The sequence below is a fragment of the Megascapheus bottae genome, chromosome 30 (assembly GCF_031878675.1).
Source record: "Megascapheus bottae isolate mThoBot1 chromosome 30, mThoBot2.hap1, whole genome shotgun sequence".
Classification (NCBI taxonomy): domain Eukaryota; kingdom Metazoa; phylum Chordata; class Mammalia; order Rodentia; family Geomyidae; genus Megascapheus; species Megascapheus bottae.
Window position 1 is genome coordinate 850,636 of NC_143538.1, and position 25,904 is coordinate 876,539.

The 25,904-nt window shown below is 45.7% G+C and overlaps 2 protein-coding genes across 2 annotated transcripts in view; both read left to right on the forward strand.

The window, feature by feature from the left end:
- Ireb2 (iron responsive element binding protein 2) overlaps positions 1-11,254 on the forward strand; it is a 44,936-nt gene extending 33,682 nt beyond the window's left edge. The window contains exons 14-22 of the mRNA XM_090321644.1: positions 610-694; positions 1,050-1,206; positions 1,504-1,628; positions 3,531-3,635; positions 3,718-3,860; positions 5,348-5,495; positions 5,584-5,706; positions 7,731-7,916; positions 8,345-11,254. Of these exons, the coding sequence (XP_090177770.1) occupies positions 610-694; positions 1,050-1,206; positions 1,504-1,628; positions 3,531-3,635; positions 3,718-3,860; positions 5,348-5,495; positions 5,584-5,706; positions 7,731-7,916; positions 8,345-8,455 (1,183 nt within the window). The 3' untranslated portion in view covers positions 8,456-11,254. The remainder of the gene's footprint in view (positions 1-609; positions 695-1,049; positions 1,207-1,503; positions 1,629-3,530; positions 3,636-3,717; positions 3,861-5,347; positions 5,496-5,583; positions 5,707-7,730; positions 7,917-8,344) is intronic.
- Positions 11,255-13,511: 2,257 nt separating this feature from the next.
- Hykk (hydroxylysine kinase) lies at positions 13,512-23,469 on the forward strand. Its single transcript, XM_090321807.1, has 5 exons — positions 13,512-13,560; positions 17,571-17,921; positions 20,015-20,154; positions 20,584-20,767; positions 22,000-23,469. Exons 2-5 carry the CDS (start codon positions 17,576-17,578, stop codon positions 22,479-22,481), a joined length of 1,152 nt encoding a protein of 383 aa, XP_090177933.1. The 5' UTR covers positions 13,512-13,560; positions 17,571-17,575; the 3' UTR covers positions 22,482-23,469.
- The last annotated feature ends 2,435 nt before the right edge of the window (positions 23,470-25,904 follow it).

Here is a 25,904-nt window from a genome sequence, read left to right on the forward strand (position 1 = left end):
GCGCCCGGCTTTCTTTCTTTCTTTCTTTCTTCATTTATTTATTTATTGCATTTTGAACAATAGCTAAAAGTAATTTAGAAGATTATCTTTGTGATGTTTTGTCTTCTTGGAATTAAAGTCAGGGTGTCTTCTTAGGCTTAACTGGTAGAAAAAGGAGGGTAACTTTTTTTTTTTTTTTTGGCCAGTCCTGGGGCTTGAACCCGGGTCCCGAGTACTGTCCCTGACCTTCTTTTGCTTAAGGCTAGCACTCTACTACTTGAACCACAGCTCTACTTCTGACTTTTTGATTGTTATTTGGAGATAAGAGTCTTGTGGACTTTCCTGCTTGGGGCAGCTTAAAACCACGACCCTCACGTCTCAGCCCCTGAGGGTTACAGGTGTAAGCCACCAGCACCTGGCATGATTATTTTTGGAAGGTTATGTTATGTTCCTAGGGTGTTGTATCCCCAAAGAGTTCCCATGTGTGATGTAATGTCCATGGTTGGCTTAATTCTCAGAATATGGTGAAATTAGTGTACACATGATACAGGTTAATAATCTGTGTGTCATGAATAGTCTTGGCGTAATCTCATCTGCTGTGTAATCATGCTGTCCTTTTTGAAAACACAGATTTGAAATAGTTGGCTATGGATGTTCAACCTGCGTGGGGAACACAGCACGTTTATCAGAAGCAGTTTTAAATGCTGTGAAACAGGTAAAGTGTGATCGCCCAGCACTGAGCACAGACTGTCTTATTAGATTACAGGAAATATATATTGACGAGTTTATGTTTCTCTAGTTTCCTCACCTTTTGGAAAGACTAAACTCGTGAGTCTCCATGATACCAAGAATCATTTCTGCATTTCTGGAATGATTCCTTATTAATGGAAGGAATTCTTTGCTATGTGTAGGAGTTGTAGTTTCAGTACCTAAAACATAGTAGTATGCTTTGCTTATCTTATTCTCCAAACTATAATATTGAGATTGCTTATGTAGGCTCATTCACATTTGTGTGAGCTTATGAATCAAGTGGATTTGTGTGTGGCGTATTTGTTTGTTTTGTTTTTCAGGGTGATTTGGTTACCTGTGGAATTTTATCTGGAAACAAAAATTTTGAAGGTCGTCTTTGTGATTGTGTCCGTGCCAATTATCTTGCCTCCCCTCCTCTCGTGGTGGCCTATGCCCTGGCAGGCACTGTGAACATAGATTTCCAGACAGAGCCTCTAGGTATGCTTCCATATAGATTTATGTCTGGGTGTAGATCATACATGTGTACACACTTCCCCCTCCCCCAGAAGTTAGTTTTTGAGATGTTTCTCAGACCATCAGTCTTTGTTTTCTTATTAATTTCCATGTGTCCCAAAGAGGGACGTAAAGCGAGCAGGTACGAGTAGTTGTTGGGGCGGCTGAGGCCTGCACACGTGGCTGAGCCTTCACTTGGCTCTGTTTTGTGTCTTTGGCAAGGCATGAGCATTTTGAAGGCGAGCATTCTGACACTGAATATTATGTTAACTTCTTAACCAGGGACTGACCCTTCTGGCAAGGATGTTTACCTGCATGATATTTGGCCCAGTCGAGAAGAGGTTCAGCAGATAGAAGAAGAACATGTTATTATGTCCATGTTTAAAGCACTGAAAGAGAAGATAGAGGTAAGAGCCTAGCTTGTTTCTTCAAGATAGTGGTTTGTTTCTTTTTTTATATTATGAACCTTTCTGTATAGAATAAAAATTTAAGGGCCAGGAGCATTGCCCAGTGGCAGAGTGCTTGCCTAACATGCATAAAGCCTTGGGTTCAATTCCTCAGAACCACATACACAGAAATAGCCAGAAGTAGAGCTGTGGCTCAAGTGGCAGACTGCTAATTTTGAGCAAAAAGTGTCCAAAGACAGTTCAAGCCCCAGGACTGCCCCCTACCAAAAGGCATTAGTTTAGTTACATAGATCTTAGTAATATCACTTTGTATCTGGAATTTCTAAATACAAAGAGAATGGCTTAGCATATTAGAATTTATGTCATTCACTTGCCTTACTGGATCTAAGTAGATGGCATACTTTATAGAAATTGCCCTTGTTTGTCACATTGTATAATGCTCAGAATGCTTAGGAAGTTACAGCAAACCATGAAATGTTGATCTCACCTTGGATTTATTTACCTGGGCAGGCTTCGGACTTTGATCCTTAGCTCTCAGCGCCTGAATACCTAGGATTATGGGCAGGACCCACTGGCACCCAGCTTGGAGTTCTAATTTTTAATTTTTAAAACTGGAAAATATGAAGGGAGAAAAAGTACCTACTTAACAAATGCTTAATATCCTACTATGTGCCACATGTTCTAGTACATCATTGAACAAAAGGCAGACTTTATATAGAGAGCTATAAAGAAAATAAGTAAATCACACATCATGTTAAAAAGTAAGCTATTCAGAAGGTTGAGATCTGCGGACCATGGTTCAAAGCCAGCCCAGGCACTAAAGTCCATGAGACTCTTACCTCCAGCCCTTAAACACAGAAAACCGGAAGTGGTGCTGTGGCTCAAGGGATAAAGGAAGAGCTTGAACTGAAGAACACAGGGACAGTGCCCAGGCCCAGAGTTCAAGTCCCACAACTGACTAAAATAAAGAATAAAGACTAGTTGGGAACCAGTGGCTCATGCCTATAATCCTAGCTATTTAGAAGGCTGAAATCTAAGGATTGTGGTTCAGAGCCAACCCAGCTTAAAAAGTCCTTGTGAGACTCTTATCTCCAATGAACCACCAGAAAACCAGAAGTGGCACTGTGGCTCTGAGTGGTAGTAGAGCTACTAGCCTTGGAAGTAAAGACTTATGGGAAAGAATAAATTAGGATTGTATAAATCAGTCAATTCAGTTGCAGGAGTTTTGATTTTTTGGTTTGTTTCATTATGTAGCTTCATTAGATGATCTAGCTGGTTTGAAGCATGCCAGCCTCCAGCCTCAGCTTCCCGAGGGCTCAGGTGAGCAGCTCTGCCAGCCTCAGGTCCACATCTCAGCAGCCTAGGCAGGAAAGTCCAGAGGACTCTTCTGTCCAATGAACCACCAGAAAACTGGAAGTGGCACTGTACCTCAAAGTGGTAGAGCTCCAGCCTTGAGCAAAAACAACAACAACAAAAAAAACCAGGGACAGTGCCCAGGCCCCAAGTTCGAGCCTCACAACAGACAAAAAAGTCTCATGGACTTCCTGTGTGGCTGCGATTGTAGACGGGAGCTACTGCAACAGGCTCTGGCTTGGCTATTTTGCTCAAGCAGGTACTCTACCACAAGCCACACCTGCAGTTCTAGTTTTTTGCTGCTTAGAGAGGAGTCTTAGGGTCTTTTCTTCCTGAGCTGGCTTTGAACAGCACTTCTCAGATCTCAGTCCCCTGATGAACTACCATTACAGGTGAGAGCCATTCACACGGGCTCGAAGATTCAACAACGCAGCTTTCCAACTAGATGAGGCAGCCTAATGTTTCAGTCTGACCTAGAGTGTTTTCTAAGTTCTTTTGTGTGACTTTGACCCTCTCTTTTGGTCTATCTGCCCGAACCCATGTTTACAGATGGGAAATAAGCGCTGGAATTCTCTGGAAGCGCCCGACTCCGTGTTGTTCCCATGGGACTTGAAGTCAACTTACATCAGATGTCCCTCGTTTTTTGACAAACTTGTGAGTACTATTGTTGTCAGATCTCTTAAAGTTTGTCCCTATCCTCGCAAAGAACTCAGCTCTGTGAACTTTTTCCTTGTAGACCAAAGAGCCCGCTGCCATCCGTCCTATCGAGAACGCCCACGTCTTGCTGTCTCTGGGGGACTGCGTCACCACAGATCACATATCGCCTGCCGGTAGCATCGCACGCAGCAGTGCAGCCGCCAAGTACTTGACAAACAGAGGGTATGCGCCACCCCCCCACCCGCCCACTGGCCCTCCTCCTGACGGTTGGTGCATTCCACTAAGGAGGCATCAGAAGGCACCCACTGGACCTGCCTTTGCGTATAAGAAATTTAATGAGGTTGGTTCCTGCCTATAATTCCAGCATTTGTGCAGCTGGAAGTTTGAGGCCAGCCTAGCCTACGTAGCAGGACCTTGTCTCAAAAGAAAAAGAATGTTAACTGAGGCTGAATATGCAACTGATTTTAGAAGCAATTTTTATTTATTTATTTAGTTAGCCAGTCCTGGGCTTGAGCTCAGGGCCTGAGCACTGTCCTTGGACTTTCTCAAGGCGAGAGCTCTACCCCTTGAGCCATAGTGCCACTTCCAGCTTTTTTCTATGTATGTGATATTGAAGAATCAAACCTGGGTCTTTGTGCCTGCTAGGTAAGCACTCTACCACTAGACAAAACTCCCAGCCCCTAGAAGCAAAAGAGTTATTTATTTATTCATTCATTCATTCATTCATTTATTTATTTTCAGTCACAGGGCTTTGAGCTGAAGAGCTCTGGAACAGTAGTAGCTCAAGGCTAGTGGTCTCCCATGTTGAGCTAGTGCTATTTTTGGTGGTTCATCGGATATAAGAATCTTACAGACTTGTGTGCTGGGGCTGTCTTTGAACCCTGATCCCCAGATTTCAGCCTCCTGAGTAGCTAGAATAGCAGGCATGAACCACTGGCACCCAGCAAAATCATTTATTTATTTATTTATTTATTTATTGTGTGTGTGTGTGTGTGTGTGTGTGTGTTGTGTGTGTTTTTGTGTTTTCCTTGGTGCCACTCCTGGGCCTTGAACTCAGGGTCTGGGTGCTGGTCCTTAACTTTTTTCTCAAAGATGTGCTCTAGAGCTTGAGCCATAGTTCTATTTCAAATTTTTTATTGGATAACTGGATATCAGATCTTCCTGAACTTTTCCTACCCCATCTGGCTTCAAACTACAATCCTCCAATCTCAACCTCCCAAATAGCTAGTTATAGCTAGTTTCACAGGTTTGAGCCCCTGTGTCACCTCACTTTTTTTTTTTTTTTTTTCCTAGTCTTGGGGCTTGAACTGTCTTTGAGCTTTCTCAGGGCTAGTGCTCTATCACTTGAGCCACAGTACCACTTCTGTGTATATGGTACCAAGGAATCAAACCCAGGACTTAGTGCATGCTAGGCAAGCCCTCTATTTTTTTTTTTTAAATTTGTTTAGATAAAAGGGAAGAAAAACAAAAAGGGAACATAAAAGTATTTAGATGCTAATTTGAGCACATAATACTTTTCAAGAAGCTGAGAGTGTGGCTCTGCGATAGGGCTTTCAGGAAAAAGTTTAAACTCCAGGTTTCCAGCTCAGGACCACTGGGGCCTTAGACCTGCACTGTTCCCTGTTCACAAAACCATCTTGACATTTTCCATAAAGAAGTGTTTGGATATGTTTTACAATTCACTGATAACACCCCTTTCTTCTTTGTAGCCTTACCCCTCGTGAATTCAACTCGTATGGAGCCCGGAGAGGCAATGACGCCGTGATGACCAGAGGCACTTTTGCAAACATCAAGCTTTTCAATAAGTTTATAGGAAAGCCAGCTCCCAAAACAATCCATTTCCCATCAGGACACATGGTGAGGGCGGGTGCCTGGTGTCTGGGGCATGCGTGGTTCCACACCTCTGCATCCGTGCTAAGGATGTATGTGTCTGCTTCCTCTCCAGCTGGATGTATTTGAAGCTGCGGAGCTGTACCAAAAAGAAGGTATTCCACTGATTATTTTAGCAGGAAAGAAGTATGGTTCGGGGAATTCAAGAGACTGGGCCGCCAAGGGACCATATTTACTGGTATGAGTCTTCACATTCATTTTCTTAGAACGAGGAGGGGGGAAGAGGGACAATGACACAGGTGAGTGTTGCTGAGTTCTGTCATGTCCACTCGTGACATGTTGCAGTAAAATCTCCCAGAACAACTTACTGGGTGCTATTACAAAGAGGGTTGGATCTTCACTTTTTGTCAGGGATATCCTATCAAAAGATTTTTTCACTTACTTGGATTTTTTTGCAATTATTTGGACCCCATGTTTAAGAGTTTCTGCTCAGTAATCTTAAATAATGCTAGTACTCACATAGTTGAAATTAATACACCAATCAAACCTCTGTAGGTCTTAGTAGAGGATTCATTATCATTACCGGTAGGGGTGGTGGAGGCAGACATTCTAGATTCTTGGTGTCTCAAGCACAGAATTGAATAAAGACACACAGAAGTAAAGTAACAAAGCAAGGTGTTGGCTTTTGTTTTGTTTTGTCGTTTTGTTTTTTTGGCCAGTCCTGAGGCTTGAATTCCGGACCTGCACACTGTCTTTGGGTTTTTTCAGGGCTAGTGCTCTACCACTTGAACCACCACTTCCAGCTTTTTCTGTGAATGTGGAATCAAACCCAGCACTCTGTGCTAGGCAAGCACTCTACCACTAAGCCATGTTCCCAGCCCAGCAAGGCATTTAATAGAGATAAAGTCCATCATTAAGAAAACAGCGTCTGAGTTAAGTGGCTTAAGAGCAAACTTGGGGGTGAGGAAATTTGGCTCTGTGGGACTCAGAATGGCAGGGGAATTCATGGTGACCGTGGCTGGCTGCCACACACAAGATGTCAGTCCACAGTTTTAGGTTTATGTATGAGATGCAAACTGTATGCGTGACACTTTTAAGTAGAAGTTTCTTGCACAAGAGTCAGGCCAAGGACTTTCCCTGGAGCATGTATCTCAGCTTCCTAGTTAGATTCTAGCAGATGTTTCTGTTTACACTGCTGGTTTGTTATTGTTGTTGCTTATTTTGTTTTACTTTCTCCTTTATTTTATTTATTTTATTTTTGGTCAGTTATGGGGCTTGAACTCTGGGTCTGGGCACTCCTTGAGCTCTTCACCTCAGGGTTGGCACTCTACCACTTGAGCCACAGCACCCCTTCCGTTTTTCTAATGGTTCATTGGAGATAAGAGTCTCACAGCCAGGGTTGGCTTTGAACCATGATCCTCAGATCTCAGCCTCCTGAGTATCTGGGGTGACAGCTATAATCCGTGCCTCGCTTTGTTGCTTATCTTCTTTGTGGTGCGGCTGGTGTGGGCCTGTGCTTCCTGTCATTCCACACTTGCCTTGTCTGTTCCCTAAAATGCCAGTTCTCGGGAGTTGTAAGCCAGATATTATTTTTGTGCTAGTAATTCCAAGTATTTCATAAATTATAGGACTAGGTTCCTGTAGACTTTCCTCAAACTGATTTTTATGCCAAGTGTAGGTGACTTGTACCTGTCATCCTAGCTACTCAGGAGGCTGGATCTAAGGATCACAGTTCGAAACCAGAACTGGGGCTGCCGCTCAAGTGGTGAAGCTCAGCAACAGTACCCAGTTAAAGCTACAGATAGCTTCCACCTTCTTTAGGCTACATTGAGAACAGCGACCCTTGAACCCTGGGTCTGGGCGCTGTCACTGAGCTCTTCAGTGCTCTACAACTTGAGCCACAGCACTACTTCTGGTTTCCTAGTGATTGTAAGAGTCTCAGTGACAGAACTTGAGCACTTCTGGGAAGTGCTAGAGAATTCGCTCATCTGGTCCCCGATCCCCCCTGTAGTGCTCTTGAAGTGACATTCAAGAGAAGGTTCCACTGGCTATGTATGTTAGACCCACCGGGGCTCAAAGTGCCCTCCAATTGTGCCCTGCCAGCCAAAGCAGCCGCCCCCTTATGGAGCACGGGCTGGTGGGCCCGGCCTGTGTACATCCCTGCCACACCCCAGTGTACAGTGCCACCTCAGAGGACTTAGAAATGACAGTGCTGAAATCCATCTTCAGAAGGGGAAGAAGTAACATGTACGTTTGTTACAGGGAGTGAAAGCTGTTTTGGCTGAAAGTTATGAAAAAATCCACAAAGATCATCTGGTGGGGATGGGTATAGCCCCGCTGGAGTTCCTCCCCGGAGAGAACGCCGACTCCCTGGGGCTGTCCGGCAGAGAGACGTTCTCCCTGACGTTTCCCCAAGACCTGTCTCCTGGCATGGCATTGCCAGTGAAGGTACCTAGGGAATTCCCTTTCGCTCAGGCCTTTCCTTGGTCCTAGGTCCGGGGTGGGGGGAGGGGGGCAGGGCAAACGGAGGAAGAAGCTTTGCTTCCTCTGGCCTTATCTGTATGCATCGAGCCGCCATTCTCTGCATGCTCTGTTCACGGGGAGGAAGATGGATGGTGGGCTAGCGTTTTCTAGGTCCCATGGTATTTGGTCTCTAGGATCAAAGATGAAGCCCCTGTCTTTCTACTTAGCAGAGGAGCCATTGTCAGATATGTTGGGGGTGGTTTTTAGACCACAGAAGTATAGGCAATCAAAATTGAAATTAGACTGAGGAAAGTCAGGCAAAACGGGGCCAGACCACTACCACATATATAAAGACAAATGATTCCGGTACCCTTGGAATTTTTGTCACTCAGACCTATGTTCTTTGTTTCAAGACAAGTACTGGGAAGGTGTTCAGCGTGATTGCTTCATTTGAAAACGATGTGGAAATAACCTTGTTCAAACATGGAGGATTGTTAAACTTTGTGGCACGGAGATTCTCCTAGTATCTTCTCCCCGCCATGCTGGTGATGTTAACCACAGACAGCCTTTTGTGCCGGCCCCAGGGGGCCCTCCACAGCCGCAGGTCCCGTGTCCCTGGATGGAAGTGATCGTGATCAACAAAGCGACTGAAAAGCGGTCTTCTCGATTTTAAATACTATACGAATGGTGCTATGAACACTGCTGAAATCAACGTGTGGTGTGTGTTGTGGCAGAGCCCGTAAGTATGGGTGGGGGTATTTTATCAGACCATTTTGTAAATAAACGGCAGAATTGGAGCTTGTGTTGGAAATTCTTCCGTGAGTAACCTTCCTGAAGCTGTCTGTTTTGGTTTGCACCTGTAAAGCTGTACTGCCGTCCCGTGGCTTACAGAATGAAACAGAAGACAGATTACACTTGGCAGTTCTAGAAATTGTGATGTGATTTGTGGCCGGACTTGGGTGTGTATGAATTCCTTTGCAGATGGAGCTGAGCACAGTGGGCATTCCTAATTTGTCCAAAGCCAGGTTTATCCTGGCCTAACTCCCCTGGCCCGAGCCTGCTCAGGGCCACTGTCTTCTGTGCCGGGCAGCCAGTCCCTCGGCATCTAAAGATGAATCACGATCGTTCACACCACCTGAGCACCCGGAGTGCTCACTGATGCCACATCCTGGTCACTGCGCTCGCTTATTTTGCTCATTTCCTATAATGCTGTAACTTCTGTAACCTGATTTGAGTTATCACCAACTGAGTCTCCCCTTTCTGTGGTTGTTGCAGAAGAACTTGAGTCTCTCAATGCTTACTTGATTCCTCTGAGCCTACATTTCACAACATGGGTGCTTGCCCTACATATTTAGAAAGTGTCTTCTCAGTGGTTTCAGGTGGCTGCCTGTCTGGGATTTGTGGCAGTATGTTCTGGTTTGCTTGGGGGTGACCACAGCTGACAGGGCAGTGAAGTTGCTTCTGTCCCAGGCTACAGCTCTGGGCTTGTCTGATCCCACTCCCAGCAGTGTCCTGTCAATGTTGGCATCTGTTTTGGGTTTTTTTGTTGTTTTGTTTTGTTTTTTTAATAAAGAAAAAAAAGATTGGATCTCAAAGGTCCTAGACCTTTTTGTGAGAAATTAAGCAAAAGGCTATCTAGAATGATCTTTTCCATATAGCACTTTCAAGTCAGAGGTGACTTGCCATGCACAGAATAAGAAATTGCTTATTTTGTGCAAAAATGCAGAAACTCCCAAACCAGAAAGTGAAGGGCCCAGAATTTGCACATAATCAGTCATGCCGTGCTGTCTTTTGAAAATATTTTGCAAATATGTGTTTAGACACTGAGTTTGGTCTAGGGTTTGACAAAGCAATTGTCTTTTAACGCTTGTCATCAATATTTCCTTTTGCACTATCATGTCAGACTGTGCTCTTGCTAGGTACTGGGCATATTTTAACTTCGAAAATGGGAGAAAGTTGTAAGTTGAATGTTAAAACACCATTACAGACTTTAAAGAAATGGTAATTACACATTATGGCAAGGGGAGAAAAAAACCTGTATGGTTATAAAGGCTCGCTGATTGTAGATGTGATAATCAGCTAATCCATGTGACCAAGAAAGCTGGGAATTAAACGTGGACATTCCAGCCCAGCCATTGTACAAGCCAGTCTCATGTTGCAGGAACACACTCAAGGTTCTCTTTAATATCCTGCTTCTATACAAGGAATAAAGCTGAGAAGCCTGGCTTTACCCAGGGAAAGAGTCCAGCCATGCATCCCAGTGCCCACGCTTTCGAACTGCCTCCAGGCACATACCACAAACTGGCAGGTTATTGTTACGTATTGTCTTACTTATTAGCTCCTTTGTTGAGCTGGGCAGTTTTATAATATAAGAATGTCCAGCAGGCACAGAGAGAAACAGATCAGAGTCATGGACCCCCAGTGCAGTTGGAACATTTTACCTTTTAAGAAATATAGGCACCATGGCTCACCCCTGTAATCCTAGCTACTCAGGAGCTGAGATCTGAGGATCCCAATTCAAAGTCAGCCTGGCCAAAAAAGTCCAGGAAACACTATCCAGTGAGCCACCAAAAAGCCAGAAGTAGAGGTGTGGCTCAAGCCCCAGTACCAACACACACAAAAGTACGCTGCAACCCATATTTAAACCTTCAGGGTTTGCTCGTCCTATGAAATTACATAAAAAGAAATGAAGAAATGAAATGAGTAGCAGTGTCACCAAGCCACTGAAGGAATGATCTGTATTACACAGGACTCCTTCCAGTTGCTGTTGTGTTCTCTTTCCATGCTGACATTTGGAACGGTGGCAGAACCCGCTAGCCAGAAGGCAGGGATTGTCCTTGGTGATGGTGAGAAAAACAGAGAGTGTAGCCTAAGCCACAGCTGTTTGTGTTGTGGGTCACCATGTTGGATGCATTAGGCTTTCTGTGGTAAATGACAGAGGCAGGAGCTGTGGATATTATGAGTGACTTACCTGTCCCCTTGCCCTTGCCCTTGGGTTTAGAAGAAGATCCTGGAAAATGACCTGGCTCTATTTTGCATGGACTTGGAAGGAGGGGAAGAGATGTACATGGCCTTTGTTTCTTGTCCCTTCAGGGCGACAGTGCCCGTGTTGCCATCCATTTTACACATAGTCTGTGACTCTGTCTGAAGTTCCTATGAATTGTTTCCTCTTATTTAAAGCCAACAAAACAATGTCACAGTTTGAGGTTTGATAATGTTAAGTATTGTACAGAAATATATTGGAGGCAAAGTTTAGTTGATGACAATTGTGTATATGTTACTGATGCTGTAAATTATTTTTAATAAAGAATTGTATTATCACATCTGACTGGGTATGATTTTTATTTCTTGACAGTGTAGGGCTTGAACTCAACCTGGGCACTGTCCCTTAGCTGTTTTTGCGTAAGGCTAGCACTACCACTTGAGCTACAGCACCACTTCTGGTTTTTTCAGTGTACGTGGTACTGAGGAATTGAATCCAGGGCTTCATGCATGATAGGCAAGCACTCTACCACTAGGCCACGCTCCTGGCTCCTCCACTTCCAGTTTTCTGCCTGAGGGTGTTTTGAACTTCAATCATCAGATCTTATCCTTTGGTGGGGGGACAGTCCTGGGGCTTGAACTCAGGGCCTAGGTACTGTCCTTGAACTTTCTCAAAGCTAGCACTCTACTACTTGAGCCACAGCACCACTTTTGGCTTTTTCTGTGTATATGGTACTGAGGAATAGAACCGAGGGCTTCATGTATGCCAGGCAAGCACTCTACCACTAGGCCACACTTCTGGCCCCAGATCTCATCCCTCTGAGAAACTGATTACTGATGTGAGCCACTAGCACCCTGCCCATGCCAGGCTTGTTTTGTTTTGTTTGCCAGTCCTGGGCTTGAGCTCAGGGCCTGAGCACTGTCCTTGGACTTTCTCAAGGCTAGAGCTCTACCACTTGAGCCTCAGCACCACTTCTGGCTTATTTCTGTGTGTATGGTACCAAGGAATCGAACCTGGGTTTTCATGCATTCTAGGCAAGCACTCTACCACTAGGCCAAACTCCTGGCCCCAGGCTTGTTTTTGAGATGGTTATCTCACTAACCTCATGTGTGCCAAACTAGTCTGCATGCCAGACTAGTCTTGAACTGTCAGTCTCCTATCTCCCATAGCTGGGATTACAAGCATGCACCACCATACCTGACAAAAGTACAGTATATGTGATGAAGTTCCAGGGAATAGCAACTACTATGCATATGAAAGGAGATAGTTGTGAGTCTATTCCTGCCTCTTAAATCCCTTCAATCATCAAAAAAGCCCTGCTAGAAGTGGGATAGTTGGGAAAATGGAAAGAATTCAAGTGCTGCCTAGGCAATGAGTCTGTCAAGACAATCTAAAAGGGGGAATACATAAAACACACACCACCCCTGGGGCTGCAAAAAGCCCTCTGCTATTTGTAGATGAGAAGTGAAGCTGATAAGTACCATATGCAAAGTTCAGAAAGATGACTTAAAATGCTCAAGAGATGTAGGTGTGTGGCTACGCACACTCTTTGAGAGGAGGTACTGCTATGTAGCTCAGGGTGGCCTTGAACTTCAGGTCCTCCTGCCTCAACCACCCAGAGGCTGGAATTATAGACATACAGCAGGTGATTGATGGAAGCTGGGAAACAAGCTCATAAGTCAAGCCTGCTATGTCCTTGCAGAGGGGAACAAAAAAAGAAAAAGCAGGTGCCATCTGCAATCCTGGACAGAAGAAAGACCAAATGGCAGGCCACCTGCCATGGGCGCCCAGAATCCGCACAGTAGAGAGAGCACTTCCACCTGTCAATCAAACCACGCAGGAAGAGACTGCGTTCTGACCTGTCAATCAGAATTCTCACCTGAGAGATAGCGTTCTGACCTGTCAATCAGTATTCCCACAGGAGAGATAGCGTTCTGACCTGTCAATCAGAATTCACACAGTACAGACAGCGCTCTGATCTGCCAATCAAACCAAGCGGGTGATTGACCTGTCAATCAAGAGTTCCCGCTTGGCAGGACATCCTAACTTTGGCTCCCGCAGACGTCCCAGAACCCAGGTCCTCCAGAGACGCCCTTTGCAAAGGTGTCCTGCAAGACACGGACGAGTGGGGGAATAAAGCCAGGACTCGGAGTTCTACCCGGACATTTTCAAGGCCAGGAAGGTCCAAGTTGCCGCCACCAAGGTTCAAGTTGTGTGGATGAGGCGGAACCGAGAGGTGTCACTCATAGGGCCCAACGCATTCTAAATGGCTGCTCGCCGGCGAGTGAAACTTGGCGCAGCCAATCGAAAAGCAAGAATTTCAAATCACGCACGAGGTATCCGGATTCTGATTGGGTCGTTCTCCTAAATGAGGTGGGGCTACGGCTGCAGCAAGCCAATGAGAAACCCCATCTCGGAATCTCTCTTTGGAGCCGCTGCGGGGCGGGGCTGGACAAAGTCCGGGGCGTTTAACCCAAATCTGGCCTAGCAGTACTGCGCGCTGATTGGGTGGCGCGGAGGCGAGGAGGAGCCAATCAGGAGTCGCCGCTCGCGGGGCTGGGCGCGGCCCCTCCTACTCTACCTGAGTGCGCGGAGGCGGTGGGTCGGCGCACCGCGGGTTCGCGTCCGGACGTCGCGTCGTGGCGGGTGAGCCGGGCACAGCCGCGGGGAGGTGGAGGCGGCCTCCGGGTCCCGCAGGGCTGGGGACGCCCCCGAGAGACGGGCGGGCCGACGGGCCCAGCCTCCCGAGGGCTCGGGTCCCTGCAGATCCGACCCTGAGCCCCAGGGGGTGTGTGGCTGGCCCCGGGGTGGGCGGTTCGATTCCCGGCCCCCATCCTTGAATGCACCGTGCAGAAGCTTGCAGGAGGAAGGGCAGATGCAGGAGAGGTACTGAGCTGCAGCGAGTTCCCTGGACCTGCGGGAGAGGAAGGAATGCTGAGGGACTCTGGCTCCTTCTGTGGCAGCAGGTGCAGGGGTAAAGGTCTTCCCCACCCACCCCCCGCCCCTGAGAGCGGGGCAAAGATCATGAGCTGGGGTGCAGACCTGCAGGATGGAAATACTTGGTTCCTGAGGGCTTTTCAAGAGCAAGGGATAAGGAGCAGCAAAACTCTGGGATTTAAATCCTTCCTCCTGTTGCCGTGTGTGTGTGTGTGTGTGTGTGTGTGTGTGTGTGTGTGTGTGTGTGTGTGTGTGTGTGTGTGTGTGTGTGTGTGTGCATGTGTCAGTACTAGGGCTGGGAGTTTGGCCTAGTGGTAGAGTGCTTGCCTAGCATGCACGAAGACCCGGGTTCAATTCCTTGGTACCACATACTTAGAAAAAGCCAGAAGTGGTGCTGAGGCTCAAGTGGTAGAGCTCTAGCCTTGAGAAAAATCCAAGGATAGTGTTCAGGCCCTGAGCTCAAGCCCAGGACTGGCAAAAAAAAAAAAACAAAAAACAAAAAAACAACAACAAAAAAAGAGTCTTATAGATTTGTCTGCCCAGGCTGGCTTTGAACCTTGATTCTCAGCCTTCTGAGCTTCCAAGCATGAGCCATGAGATGCTGGCTCCTGTTTCTTCCTATGTATTAGTTTGCTTTCAAGAGATTTGGCCTATGTCCTGGCTTGTAAGCCTCGGGGTTCTTTAGGAAGGAAGGAGGGAGAGGCCAATTTAAGCCTCAAAAGATAATTTGAGCAGTACTGGTGTCAGAGCTTGAAAAGACTTTTAAGGATAATCTATTATTAAGTAGAGTGGTTGGGCCAAAGTTCAGTGGTCAGGCAGCGGAGATGAAATTAAAATGTCTTACTTCTCCCAGTTAGGCAACTTTCTGCTATATCAATTACCTTTTTTATTGTTGTTTGTTATGGGGTTTGAACTTTGGGCGTGGGTGCTGTCCCTGAGCTCTTCAGCTTCAGGCTAGTGCTCTACCACTTTGAGCCACGGAGCCAGTTCCGATTTTCCAGTGGTTAATTGGATATACGAATCTCACCGACTTTCATGCCCCAGCTGGCTTTGAACCTCAATTCTTAGATCTCAGCCTCCTGAGTAGCTAAGAGGACAGGTGTGAGCCACCAACAACCAACAATCAGATTGTCTTTGCTAACAATTCAAGCCTAGGACATGAACTCAGACACTGCCACTGAGCTATTTTGCTCCACTTCTGGCTGTTTGCTGGTTAATTGGAAATAAGAGTCATTGAAATTTTTATATCAATTGGAGATGGCGTCATCAGCAGGTGAAGTAATTCACCAATAGGCAGGTAATATGATGCAACATAGTTTATTGATGTAACATAGCAGAGTTAACACTATATTCTAGGTACTATATTCTAGTCCTATCTTGCCTAATCCTAATCTGCCTATCCACATACCCGCTGGACTCACCTCTACTGCGTCTGTTCATCCAGAAGTCAAGCAGAGCCTGCCCGTCAGATGTTACATGCATCTCCCAGTCCTATGAGCTCTGAGGCCACACAAGAGTCTCTGTCCTTGTCTGTCCTCTCCGGCAAGGAACAGCTTCTGCAGGCCAAAGATCCTCGAACCACAGCCTCAGTTAAGTCCAGCAGAAGTGCTATCCCGTATTCTGGGTCCTTTGTTTATATTGACCCTTGGCTGCTCCTCTCTGTCCCCCAAACTCCTTCTTGCTTGATTCGGATTGGTTATGCCCTTGGTCAGTGGTGCCCAGAAATGTGCTGGTACTTTGCTCTATCTCCTATGCCCAGGTGTCTGGGCCCTTAGGTAGTTTACAGTTACTCTCATCTTGTAAGCCATGCACCTGACGGTTCCTATGGTTACGGTCATATGTGTCCTTGTATCTGTTTTATCTCCCATGTCCACATGCCTTTAAGTATTTTAGCTATATTTCATTGCATTGTTTTTCATTCTAATCATATTCATTATATTAGTATTTTCCAATCATATTCATTTAGTATTTTCATATCATATTCATTATTCTAGTATTTTCATATCATATTCATTATGTTATTATTTTCACATCATTCCCCCTGTTCTACCTTCACACCTTTATGCTCATAACAGATGGAATCTCAAGGATTTTCTTGCCTGGGCTGGTTTCTCAAACCCAGATCTTCAGATTTTCTGAGTAGCTAAGATTACAGGTATTAGCCACCCATGCCTGGCAAAAACAGAGCTTTCCTAAAGCTCCTTGTAAGGAATGTTCTGGATCCGAGATTAGCCTCTGTTCCTTTTAACTTTACAAACTAATCATTCAACTAAGCTTTGATGACTCACACCAACCCTAGCTACTGAAAAAGCTGAGACCTGGAAGAAAAAGGTTTGAAGCCAGCCAGGGGTAGAAAAGTCCTTGAGAAGCCATCTCTAGTTAGCCAGCAAAATGCCAGACTGGAGGCATGGTTCATGTGGTAGAATGCTAACTATGAACACGAAAGCTAAGAGTCTCAAGGCCCCTAAGTTGAAGCTTCAGTATGAGCATACACACATACATACCTAATCATTAATATCAAAGTTAGAATTGTTCTCATATCCTTAACACTTTGGGAAGTGAAATTTAATTTCATGCTTTCCTCTAGGAGTTAATACTTCAGTTCATATTACAGTCTGAATCAAGATCTCATACCAGTATGTATCCAAAGGAATGCTAAAATTCCTTTTTATTTGTATTTATTTATTGATTGATTGATTGGTTGTGGGGCTTGCCTGAGGGTCTACACACTGTTCCTGAGGTCTTTTGCTCAAGGCTAGCACTCTACCACTTGAGCCACAGCACCACTTCCGGCTTTTTCTGTGTATGTGGTTCCAGGGAATCAAACTCAGGGCTCCATTCATACTAGGGGAGCACTCTACCACTAGGCCACAATCCTGGCCCCTAAAATTCCTATTCAAGTCTTCGGTTCCAAACAATTGAACAGGATAAACCGGTTCCCATCTAGGTGGAATGCACAAATTGTTTTGAAACCTTTTAGACTTTGTAACAATATCCTTAGTCAACAAAACTGAGCAGCTTAGTTGGCTTTTGAAAACAACAAATGCTGTGCTTAAAATTAAACATGGGAAATTATTGCCAGGAAGAAAGTAAGTAACCAGACAATAGTAGTTTATCCGTTTCATACCAGGTGCTCAGGAGCCTGAGGTCTGAAGATGGTGGTTCAAAGCCAGCCCAGGCAAGAAAATCTGTGAGATTCTTGTCACCAATTAGCCAGGAAAAAAAAAAAAGAAAAGAAAAAGAACAGAAGTGGTAGAGCCCTTGCCTTGAGAAAGCCCAAGGACAGTGCTCAGGCCCTGAGCCCAAGTCCCAGACTGGCCAAAAAAATATCAGGCACAGCACCAAGGCCCTGAGTTCAAGTCCTGGGAAAAAGAAATAAAAGCCAGGCACTGGTGGCTCACCCTTGTAATCCTGTTTACTCAGGAGGCTGAGTTCTAAGGATCACAGGTTCAAAACCAGCCTGAGCAGGAAAGTCCGTGAGACTCTTCTCTCCAATGATCCATCAGAAAACCACGAGTGGAGCTGTGGCTCAAAGTGGAATAGTGCTTGCCTTGAGCAAAAGCGCTCAGGGACAGCACCCAGGGCCTGAGTTCAAGCCCCAGGACTGACAAAAAAATAAAGTGTAAAATCGGTATAGAGAAACAATCATGTCTTGAAAGCATTTAAACAGTGCTTTCCTTCTTTGCCTCCTGCTCTGCTTCCTCATTGTTTCCTGGCAGGTATAATGTCAAGTGGAGATGTTGAGCCAACCCGGGCTCTTGCCAAGCCCATGTTCACCGAGCCCCAGGCCTCAGCGTTGGTAGAGTCTGTGTTTGGGTTTAAAGTGTCCAAGATTCAGCCACTTCCCAGCTACGATGACCAGAACTTCCACGTCCATGTCACACCAACGGAAGCCAGCACGGGTGGACCCCTTGAGTACGTGCTCAAAATCAGCAACACAGAGTGCAGCAAGAACGCCGAGCTGATCGAGATGCAGAACGAGATCATCATGTTCCTCAAAGCTGCTGGATTCCCCACCGCCTCCATATGCCGCACGAAAGGGGACAGGACCACGTCCCTCATGTCCATGGGTAAGAACCTGGGGCTGGCCTCCTGGCCAATCACATGGCTGCATTTTGGCCACAGGTAGAAAGCACACTGGGGAGAATAAGTATCTAGGCTGGGAAGGTGGCCTAGTGATCGAGTGCTTGCCTAGCATGCATGAAGTCCTGGGTTCGATTCCTCAGTACCACTTACATAGAAAAAGCTGCAAGTGGCCCAGTGGCTCAAGTGGTAGAGCTCTAGCCTTGAACAAAAGAAGTTCAAGGACAGTGCCCAGGCCCTGAATTCAAGTTCTAGGACTGGCAAAAAAAAAAAAAAAATAAGTTCCTAAGGTGACATGGTGGCTCACGCCTATAATCCTCGCTACTCAGGAAGCTGAGGATTGTGGTTCAAAGCCAGCCTGGGCAGAAAGTCCCTGTGAAACTCTTATCTCCAATTAACTACTCAAAAACTAAAAGTGGCACTTGTAGCTCAAGTGGTAGAGTGCTAGTCTTGAACGCAAAGAAATTCAGAGACAGTGTGCACGCTTTGAGTTTAAGCCCCAGGACTGGCACAAAAAGAAAAAGAAAAACCAAATGGATGATTAACTAAATGGACCTGTGGAAATCAGAACAAATTCTATTTAACTGATTATTTTTGGAGAGCTGGGGATCGAACCCAGAGCCTTACACTACTTTGGATTAAAACTCAGGGTCTTGGCTTCTCACTGAGCTTGCTTATATAAAGGCTGGTACTCTACCACTTGAACTGTGCCTCTATCCTGGCTTTTTGCTGCTTATTTCTGAGATGGAATCTTGAGGACTTTTCTGCCCAGGTTGGCTTCCAATCAAGAACCTCTGAGTCTCATCCTAAAGCTAACTTATGACGTGAACTGAGCCCCCTCCCTCCCTCCCTCTCTCTTTTCCTTCCTTCCTTCCTTCCTTCCTTCCTTCCTTCCTTCCTTCCTTCCTCATTTTCCTTCTTTCTTTTTTATCAGTCAAGGGACTTGGACTGGGCCTGGGCGCTGTCCCTGAGCTCTTCAGCTCAAGGCTTGTGTTCTACCACTGAACCACAGCACCATTTCTGGTTTTCTGATGGTTAATTAAAGTTAAGATTCTTACAGACTTTTGTGCCTGGGCTGGCTTTGAACTGCGATCCTCAGATCTCAGCCTCCTGAGTAGCTAGGACTACAGATGTGAGCCATTAGAGCCTGGCTCCATTCTTGCTTAATTTGCATTGACCCAAGCAACCTAGCCTTGAGGACTAGAATTCTCCTGCCCAATTTAGAAGTCTGAAACATTCTGGAACATTCATTTTCCACACTAGGAAAGAAGGATGGGTTTGGGCATTTTTTTTCCCTAGTAGGTAATTTTTCCTTAGAGATGAGACCTGAAGAATTAAGGCCATGTTTTGGTATGCAAATGGTCAATCCCGACTTTTTTTTTTAATGCCCTTACTGGGGCTTGAACTCAGGCACTGGACATTGACCCTAAGCCTTTTTGTTCAAGGCTGGCTCTCTCTGGCTTTTTGGCAAGTCTCACAGAGTTTACTACATGATCCTCCGATCTCAGCCTCCAGTGTAGCTGGGATGGTGGGCATGAGTCACTACTAGTGCCCAGCTTCAATATGTTTTTGCCAACTCTGGGGCTTGAACTCGGGGCCTGGGCAATAACCTTGGGCTTTCTTAAGCCTAGCACTCTACCACTTGAGCCACAGCACCACTCCCAGCTTTTTCTATGTATGTGGTACCAAGGAAGTGAACCCGAGTCTTCGTGCATGCTAGGCAAGCACTCTACCACTAGGCCAAACTCCCGGCCCCATCACTCTCTTTTTCTGAGATTTCTTGCAGTGTTAGAATTATTTCTTCTTTAAGCAGGTTGAAGTGGACTGCTGGTGGCTTATGCCTGTCATCCTAGGCTCAGATGTGAAGACCACAGTTCAAAGTCAGCCCAAAAGTCCCGTGAGACTTAAATCTCTAATGAACCACGTAAAAAAAACCCATAGAAGGGGCGCTGTGGCTCAAAGTGGTAGAGCGCTAGCCTTTGAATGAAAGAGCTCAGGGACAGCGCCTGGGCCGTGAGTTCGAGACCCAGGACTGACCATACAAAAAGAGTTGACAGAATATGTCATTTCATGTGTCTAGACAGTGGATCTGGAATCAAAAACCACTTGGTGAGGTTGATGACGTATCTTCCGGGCAGACCTATTGCTAAGGTGCCTGTCGGCCCCACGCTGTTGTATGAAGTTGGAAGACTAGCTGCCAAGCTGGATAAAACGCTGGAGGTAAGATTCAGCTTCCTGCCCTGGGAGTGTGGTCTAGTGGTAGAGTGCTGGCCTGGCATGCATGAAGCCCCAGGTTTGATTCCTCAGTACCACATCCACAGAAAAAGCCACCAGCGATGCTGTGGCTAAAGTGGTAGCGTGCTAGCCTTGAGCAAAAGCAACTCAGGGACAGTGTCCAGGTCCTGAGTTCAAACTCTGGGCCATTACAAAAAAAAAGGTAAGGGGTCAACGGTAAGAGCAGCCAAAGGTCCCTGTTGTGAGACAGGGCGTCATGATAGCCTCAGCCAGCCATTGTCTCCAGAATGCTGGAATTACAGGCAGCGTCCTTGAGAGAGAAGACCAGGTTGAAGCGGAGAGTTGAGTACCCTCAGCTGCGAATGGCGGTGGCTTTGAATGTTGATGGAGAGGCTGTTTCTTCCTCTGCTTCAGGCGTTTCATCACCCCCATCTGAGTCTTCTTCACCGAGAGAATTTTATCTGGAATCTAAAGAACATTCCTCTTCTGGAGAAATTCGTGGATGCCCTAGGCCACAACCGAAACCGGGAGATTGTCCAGCAAGTCATCCAGCTGTTCAAGCAAGAAATCGTCCCCAAATTAAGTCATTTTCGAGAATGTGAGTTTGCTATCGAAGAACAGTGTTCCCTAATACTTTTGTGTTTGTTTGTTTTGTTCCAGAACTGGGGCTTGAACTCAGGGCCTTGGTGCCATCCCTGAGCTTTTTTTGTGCTCTAGGCTTAACACTCTACCACTTCCTGTTTTTGAGTGGTTCATTGGAGAGAAGAGTCTAATGGGGACTTTTCTGCCCAGCCTGGCTTCGAACCATGATCTTCAGATCTCAAGTCTCCTGAGTAACTAGTCCCCAGTTCCTTAATACTTAAACTGACAAATTTCATATCATCAGAAGAATTCCAACATCCAAACTTAAATGTAGCAAATCTCACCATGCTTGCTGGATGCCTGTGGGTCTCTTACCTGTCATGCTGGCTAAGATCTGAGGTTCATGGTTTGAAGCCAGCTTGAGTAGGAAAAATCCTTGAGATTCTTTTTTTTTTTTTTTTCAGTCCTGGGGCTTGAACTCAGGTCCTGGGGGCACTGTCTTTGAGCTTCTTTTTTTCAAGGTAAGTACTCTACCACTTGAACCATAGTGCCACTTCTGAGGTTTTTGAATAGTTTATTGGAGATGAGAATCTCACAGACGACTCAGGCTGGCTTCAAACCATCATCCTCAGATCTCAGCCTCCTGAGTAGGCTCACATGTGTGAGCCCTTGGGGCCCAGCCTATCTCCAATTAAACCATCAAAACACCCAGAAGTGCCACTGGATCCTGGTGTCTCACGCCTGTCATCCCAGCTACGCAGGAGGCTGAGATCTGAGGATCTGTTTGGAAATCAACCTGGACAGTAAAGATGCTCCGATTCTTATTTTTTTAAAACCAGTCCAGGGACTTGAACTCAGAACCTGGACAACTGTCCCTGAGTTTCTTTTGCACAAGGCTGGTGCTCTACCACTTGAGCCACAGCACCACTTGTGGCTTTTTCTGTATATGTGATACTGAGGAATCAAACCCAGGGCTTCGTGCATGCTAGGCAAGCACTCTACCAGGAAGCTACACTCCCAGCCTGCTAAGACTCTTATCTCCAGTGACCCACCCCAAAACAGGAAGTGGCACTGTAGCTCAAATGGTAGAGTGCTAGCCTTGAGCAAAAGAAGCTCAGGGACAGTGCTTAGGCCCTAAGTTCAAGTCCCACAACTGGCACCAAAAAAAAAAAAAAAAGAGAGAGAGAGAGAGAGAACGGACTGAACTATTATTCAATAACAGTTCTCGTGTGGTTTCTTCTCCCATAGGCCTCAATCATGGTGACCTGAATGATCACAACATTCTGGTGGTGCCCAGCAGAGAGGCCTTTGGCGACACCCCTTACCAGGTGTCCGGTGTCTTGGATTTTGGTGACATGAGCTTTGGGTACTACGTGTTCGAAGTCGCTATCACCATCATGTACATGATGATTGAAAGTCAGAACCCCTTGCATGTAGGAGGCCATGTACTGGCTGGCTTCGAAAGCATCGTTCCCTTGACGCCCACCGAACGGGGCGCTCTCTTTCTCCTTGTCTGCAGCCGCTTTAGCCAGTCCCTCGTCATGGCTGCCCACTCCTGTCAGCTGCACCCAGAGAATGAAGAGTATCTCACGATTACGGCCAAAACAGGATGGAAGCACTTACAACTGATGTTTGATAAAGGCCAGAAAGCGGTAGAAGAAATCTGGTTTCAAACTGCCAAGTCATATGAAGCTGAGCTGGCCCTGGGACTGGAGCAAAGTTCACATTAAGGTGGATGATTTCAAAACAAAGAAAAACCAAATACTTTGTAGGTGCCGGGTTCCTCTGCTCACTTCTGTAATCCCAGCCACTGCTCTCCCCGCCGCCCTGGAGGCTCACATAGGAAGAGCTTGGTTGGAAGGCAACTCTGGCAGATATGTCCGAGAGACTTTTCTCCCCATCTAACCAGCAAAAAGGCTGGATGTAGAGTGCCAAGGTTGAATGAGAAAAAGCTAAGGGACAGTACCCAGGCCTTGAGGTAGTTCAAGCTCCAATACACACACACATACACGTGCTTGTACACACACGAGAGAGTGAGAGAAAGAAAGTACTTGAGCAAGCTTGCCTTTCTGTGGTTCTCATTTGCCTAGAGGATGAAATACAAAGTAATATCCCATTCTGTTTCATTCCTTCTTTCTAACCTTTCTTTTTCTTCCTTCCTTCCCTCTCTCTCTCCCTTCTTTCCTTCCTTTCTTGCTTCTTTCCTTCCTTCCTTTCTTGCTTCTTTCCTTCCTTCCTTTTTCTTTTTTTCTTCCTCTCTCCCTCCCTCCCTCCCTTCTTTCCTCCCTTCCTTCCTTCCTTCCTTCCTTCCTTCCTTCCTTCCTTCCTTCCTTCCTTCCTTTTTGGGTGCTGAGGATGAAGACCAGGTCTTGTGCCCCAAGATCTCTGGTTTGAATACTCTTTCATAATCTCCCCAAGTTCTACTCCAGTCCTTAGATCAATGATGTTTTGTTTTTAACTTCCATTTGTCTTGTTTCCCTAAAAGAATTTATTATTAGCATGAATTGATAACACAATATGGATCATGCTGTGGTGCCTTCGGTAGAAATTCATACACAAATAATAATTAATGGTTGAGCTGGGTGTCTATGGCTCATGTCTGTTATCCCAGCTACTCGGGAGGCTGAGATCTATGGATTTTAGTTCAAAGCCAGCCTGGGGGGCAGAGTCCTTGAGACTCCTTTATTTCTCATTAATTACTAAAAAGCCAGAAGTGGAGCTGTGCTTCAACTTGGTAGAATGCCAGCCTTGGGAGAGAAAACCAAATGAGAACATGAGTCCCTGAGTTCAAGCCCCAGTACCGGCACCAAAAAAAAAAAATACCCGAAAACTTGAGATGGAAGCAGACTCTAGAGGTCCAAAGACAGATGCTTCTAGAAGACAAGATACTCCCAACTATAGGCAAGGCAAAGAAGATGTCCAAACTAAAATGCCCAAGCTGCCACACGACTAACTGCATAAATAGAAGTCCTCAAGCTGGACATTGGGGGCTCACACCTGACATCCCAGCTACTCAGGAGACTGAGAGCTGAGGATCACAGTTCAAAGCCAGCCTGGATAGGAAAGTCCCTGAGAATCTTATCACTTACCTAGCAAAAAAAAAAAAAAAAAAAAAAGCCAGAAGTGGCACAGCCCTAGCCTTGGGCACAAAAACTCAGGGACAGCAACCACGCCCAGAGCTCCAGCCCCTTTGGCAGGACTGATACCAAAGGAAAATGTTTTCAGACTGGTCCCAGGAAGATCCTATGCTGATTTATTTTTATTGTTTATTGTTTACTTTTTTTTTTTTGAGACATGGTTTTGCTACCTTGCCCAGACTGGTCTCATTCCCAGCCTAACCTCCACTTCTGGTACTACTGGATATTTTTTCCATTCTCTGTAATGTATGTTTCTATGTATATGAATATACAAAATCGGTAAAACTCACCACTGTTTCCTTTACTGCTCCCTCTTCACAAACTCTCTATAATTTAGTAAATGTCTGCTTATATTTGGGGGTTCTGTTGTGCTTTGGTTTGAAACAGGAAGTCTCACTATTATTCTAGCTAGCCTTAAACTCTTGGGCTTGTAAGTGTGTATTGCCACCCACCATTCATTTTTCTTTCTCTTTTCAAGCTGCAATCCTCAGATCTCAGTCTCCTAAGAACCTAGGATTTCAGATGTGAGCCATCGGTGTCCAGCTATTTATTCTTATAATTTGAAAGACCCATTCTTCTTAGATCTTGGATAATTCTGGAAGCCTAGTGACTCAAATACCCTGTCCACAGTTACCTCTTACATATGTAGACATAAGCAATGATTCTGTAAGCCATGATTCTACATGCTAGCCTGTCTACCTGCCTGTTTATGCTTCCCCCAAACTACATCTCTTTTTAAATCACCTTGCAATGTTCCTTTTTAATATTTCTATGTTTCTGTCTCCTTTTCTTTAAGGTGAAAGTAATAGTAGTACTTGTCTCATAGTTAGTTGTGAAGAATTCATGAGAATATGCCAAGCTAAGTAGCTCACACCTGTAATCCTGTGATCCTAGCTCATCAGGAAGCTGATATCTAAGGATCCTGGTTTGAAACCAATCCCAACAGAAAAGTTCTTGAGATTTTTTTTTTTTTTGCCAGTTCCGGGGCTTGAACTTAGATTCCAGGCACTGTCCTTGGGCTTTCTCAAGGCTAGCTACTCTACCACTTGAGCCACAGCACCACTTCTGACTTTGTCTGGGTATGTGGTACTGAGTAATGGAACCCAGGGCTTCATGCATGCTAGGCTCCTGGCTCTGTCAATGAGATTCTTATTTCCAATAAACTACCAAAAAAAAATACAGAGTAGAGCTGTGACTAAGGTAGAGGGTTAACCTTGAGCAAGAGAAACTCCGAGATAATGTCCATGCCCTGAGTTCAAACTCCAAGACTGGTGAATGTGCATATATATAAGTATATATGTACATATATATATACATATGTACCTTACCTTCAATTAACCACCAGAAAACTGAAGAAGCTCTGTGGCACAAGTTATAGAATGCTATCCTTGAGCTGAAGAGCTCAGGGGCAGTGTCCAGGCCCTGAGTTCAAGTCCCGTGACTGACTTAAAAAGTTTCAGGGGCCGGGAGTTGGGCTAGTGGTAGAGTGCTTGCCTAGCATGCACGAAGACCCAGGTTTGACTCCTCAGTACCACATACATAGAAAAAAGCCAGAAGTTGTGCTGTGGCTCAAGTGGTAGAGCACTAGCCTTGAAGAAGTCCAAGAACAGTGATCAGGCCCTGAGTTCAAGGTCTAGGACTGGCAAAAAAAAAGTTTCAGGGACTTTTGTGCCAGGGCTGGCTTTGATCTCAGCCTCCTGGACAGCTGGGGTGAGAGTTGTGAGCCACTGGCACCCACATTCTTTTCTGTGTCTGGGTAACATAGTTCCGGGTTCTGAAAGTGATCATAGTGACAGGTGATGGAAATGTCACGGTGACTATCCTGCTTGCTTACAGCATTGTTTTAGCTTCTGTTACTTCACGCTTGTCTTGCACCTGAGGAAAGAACCATTAGGTGTTTTCCACCCCAGAGCTTTAACAGAGGCCATGAAGCCGAACTTGGGCCTGCACGTTTTGGGAGGTATCTGATTGTCCACTCTAGTACTGGCTGGTAATGAACACTTCCTTTTGGCTGTG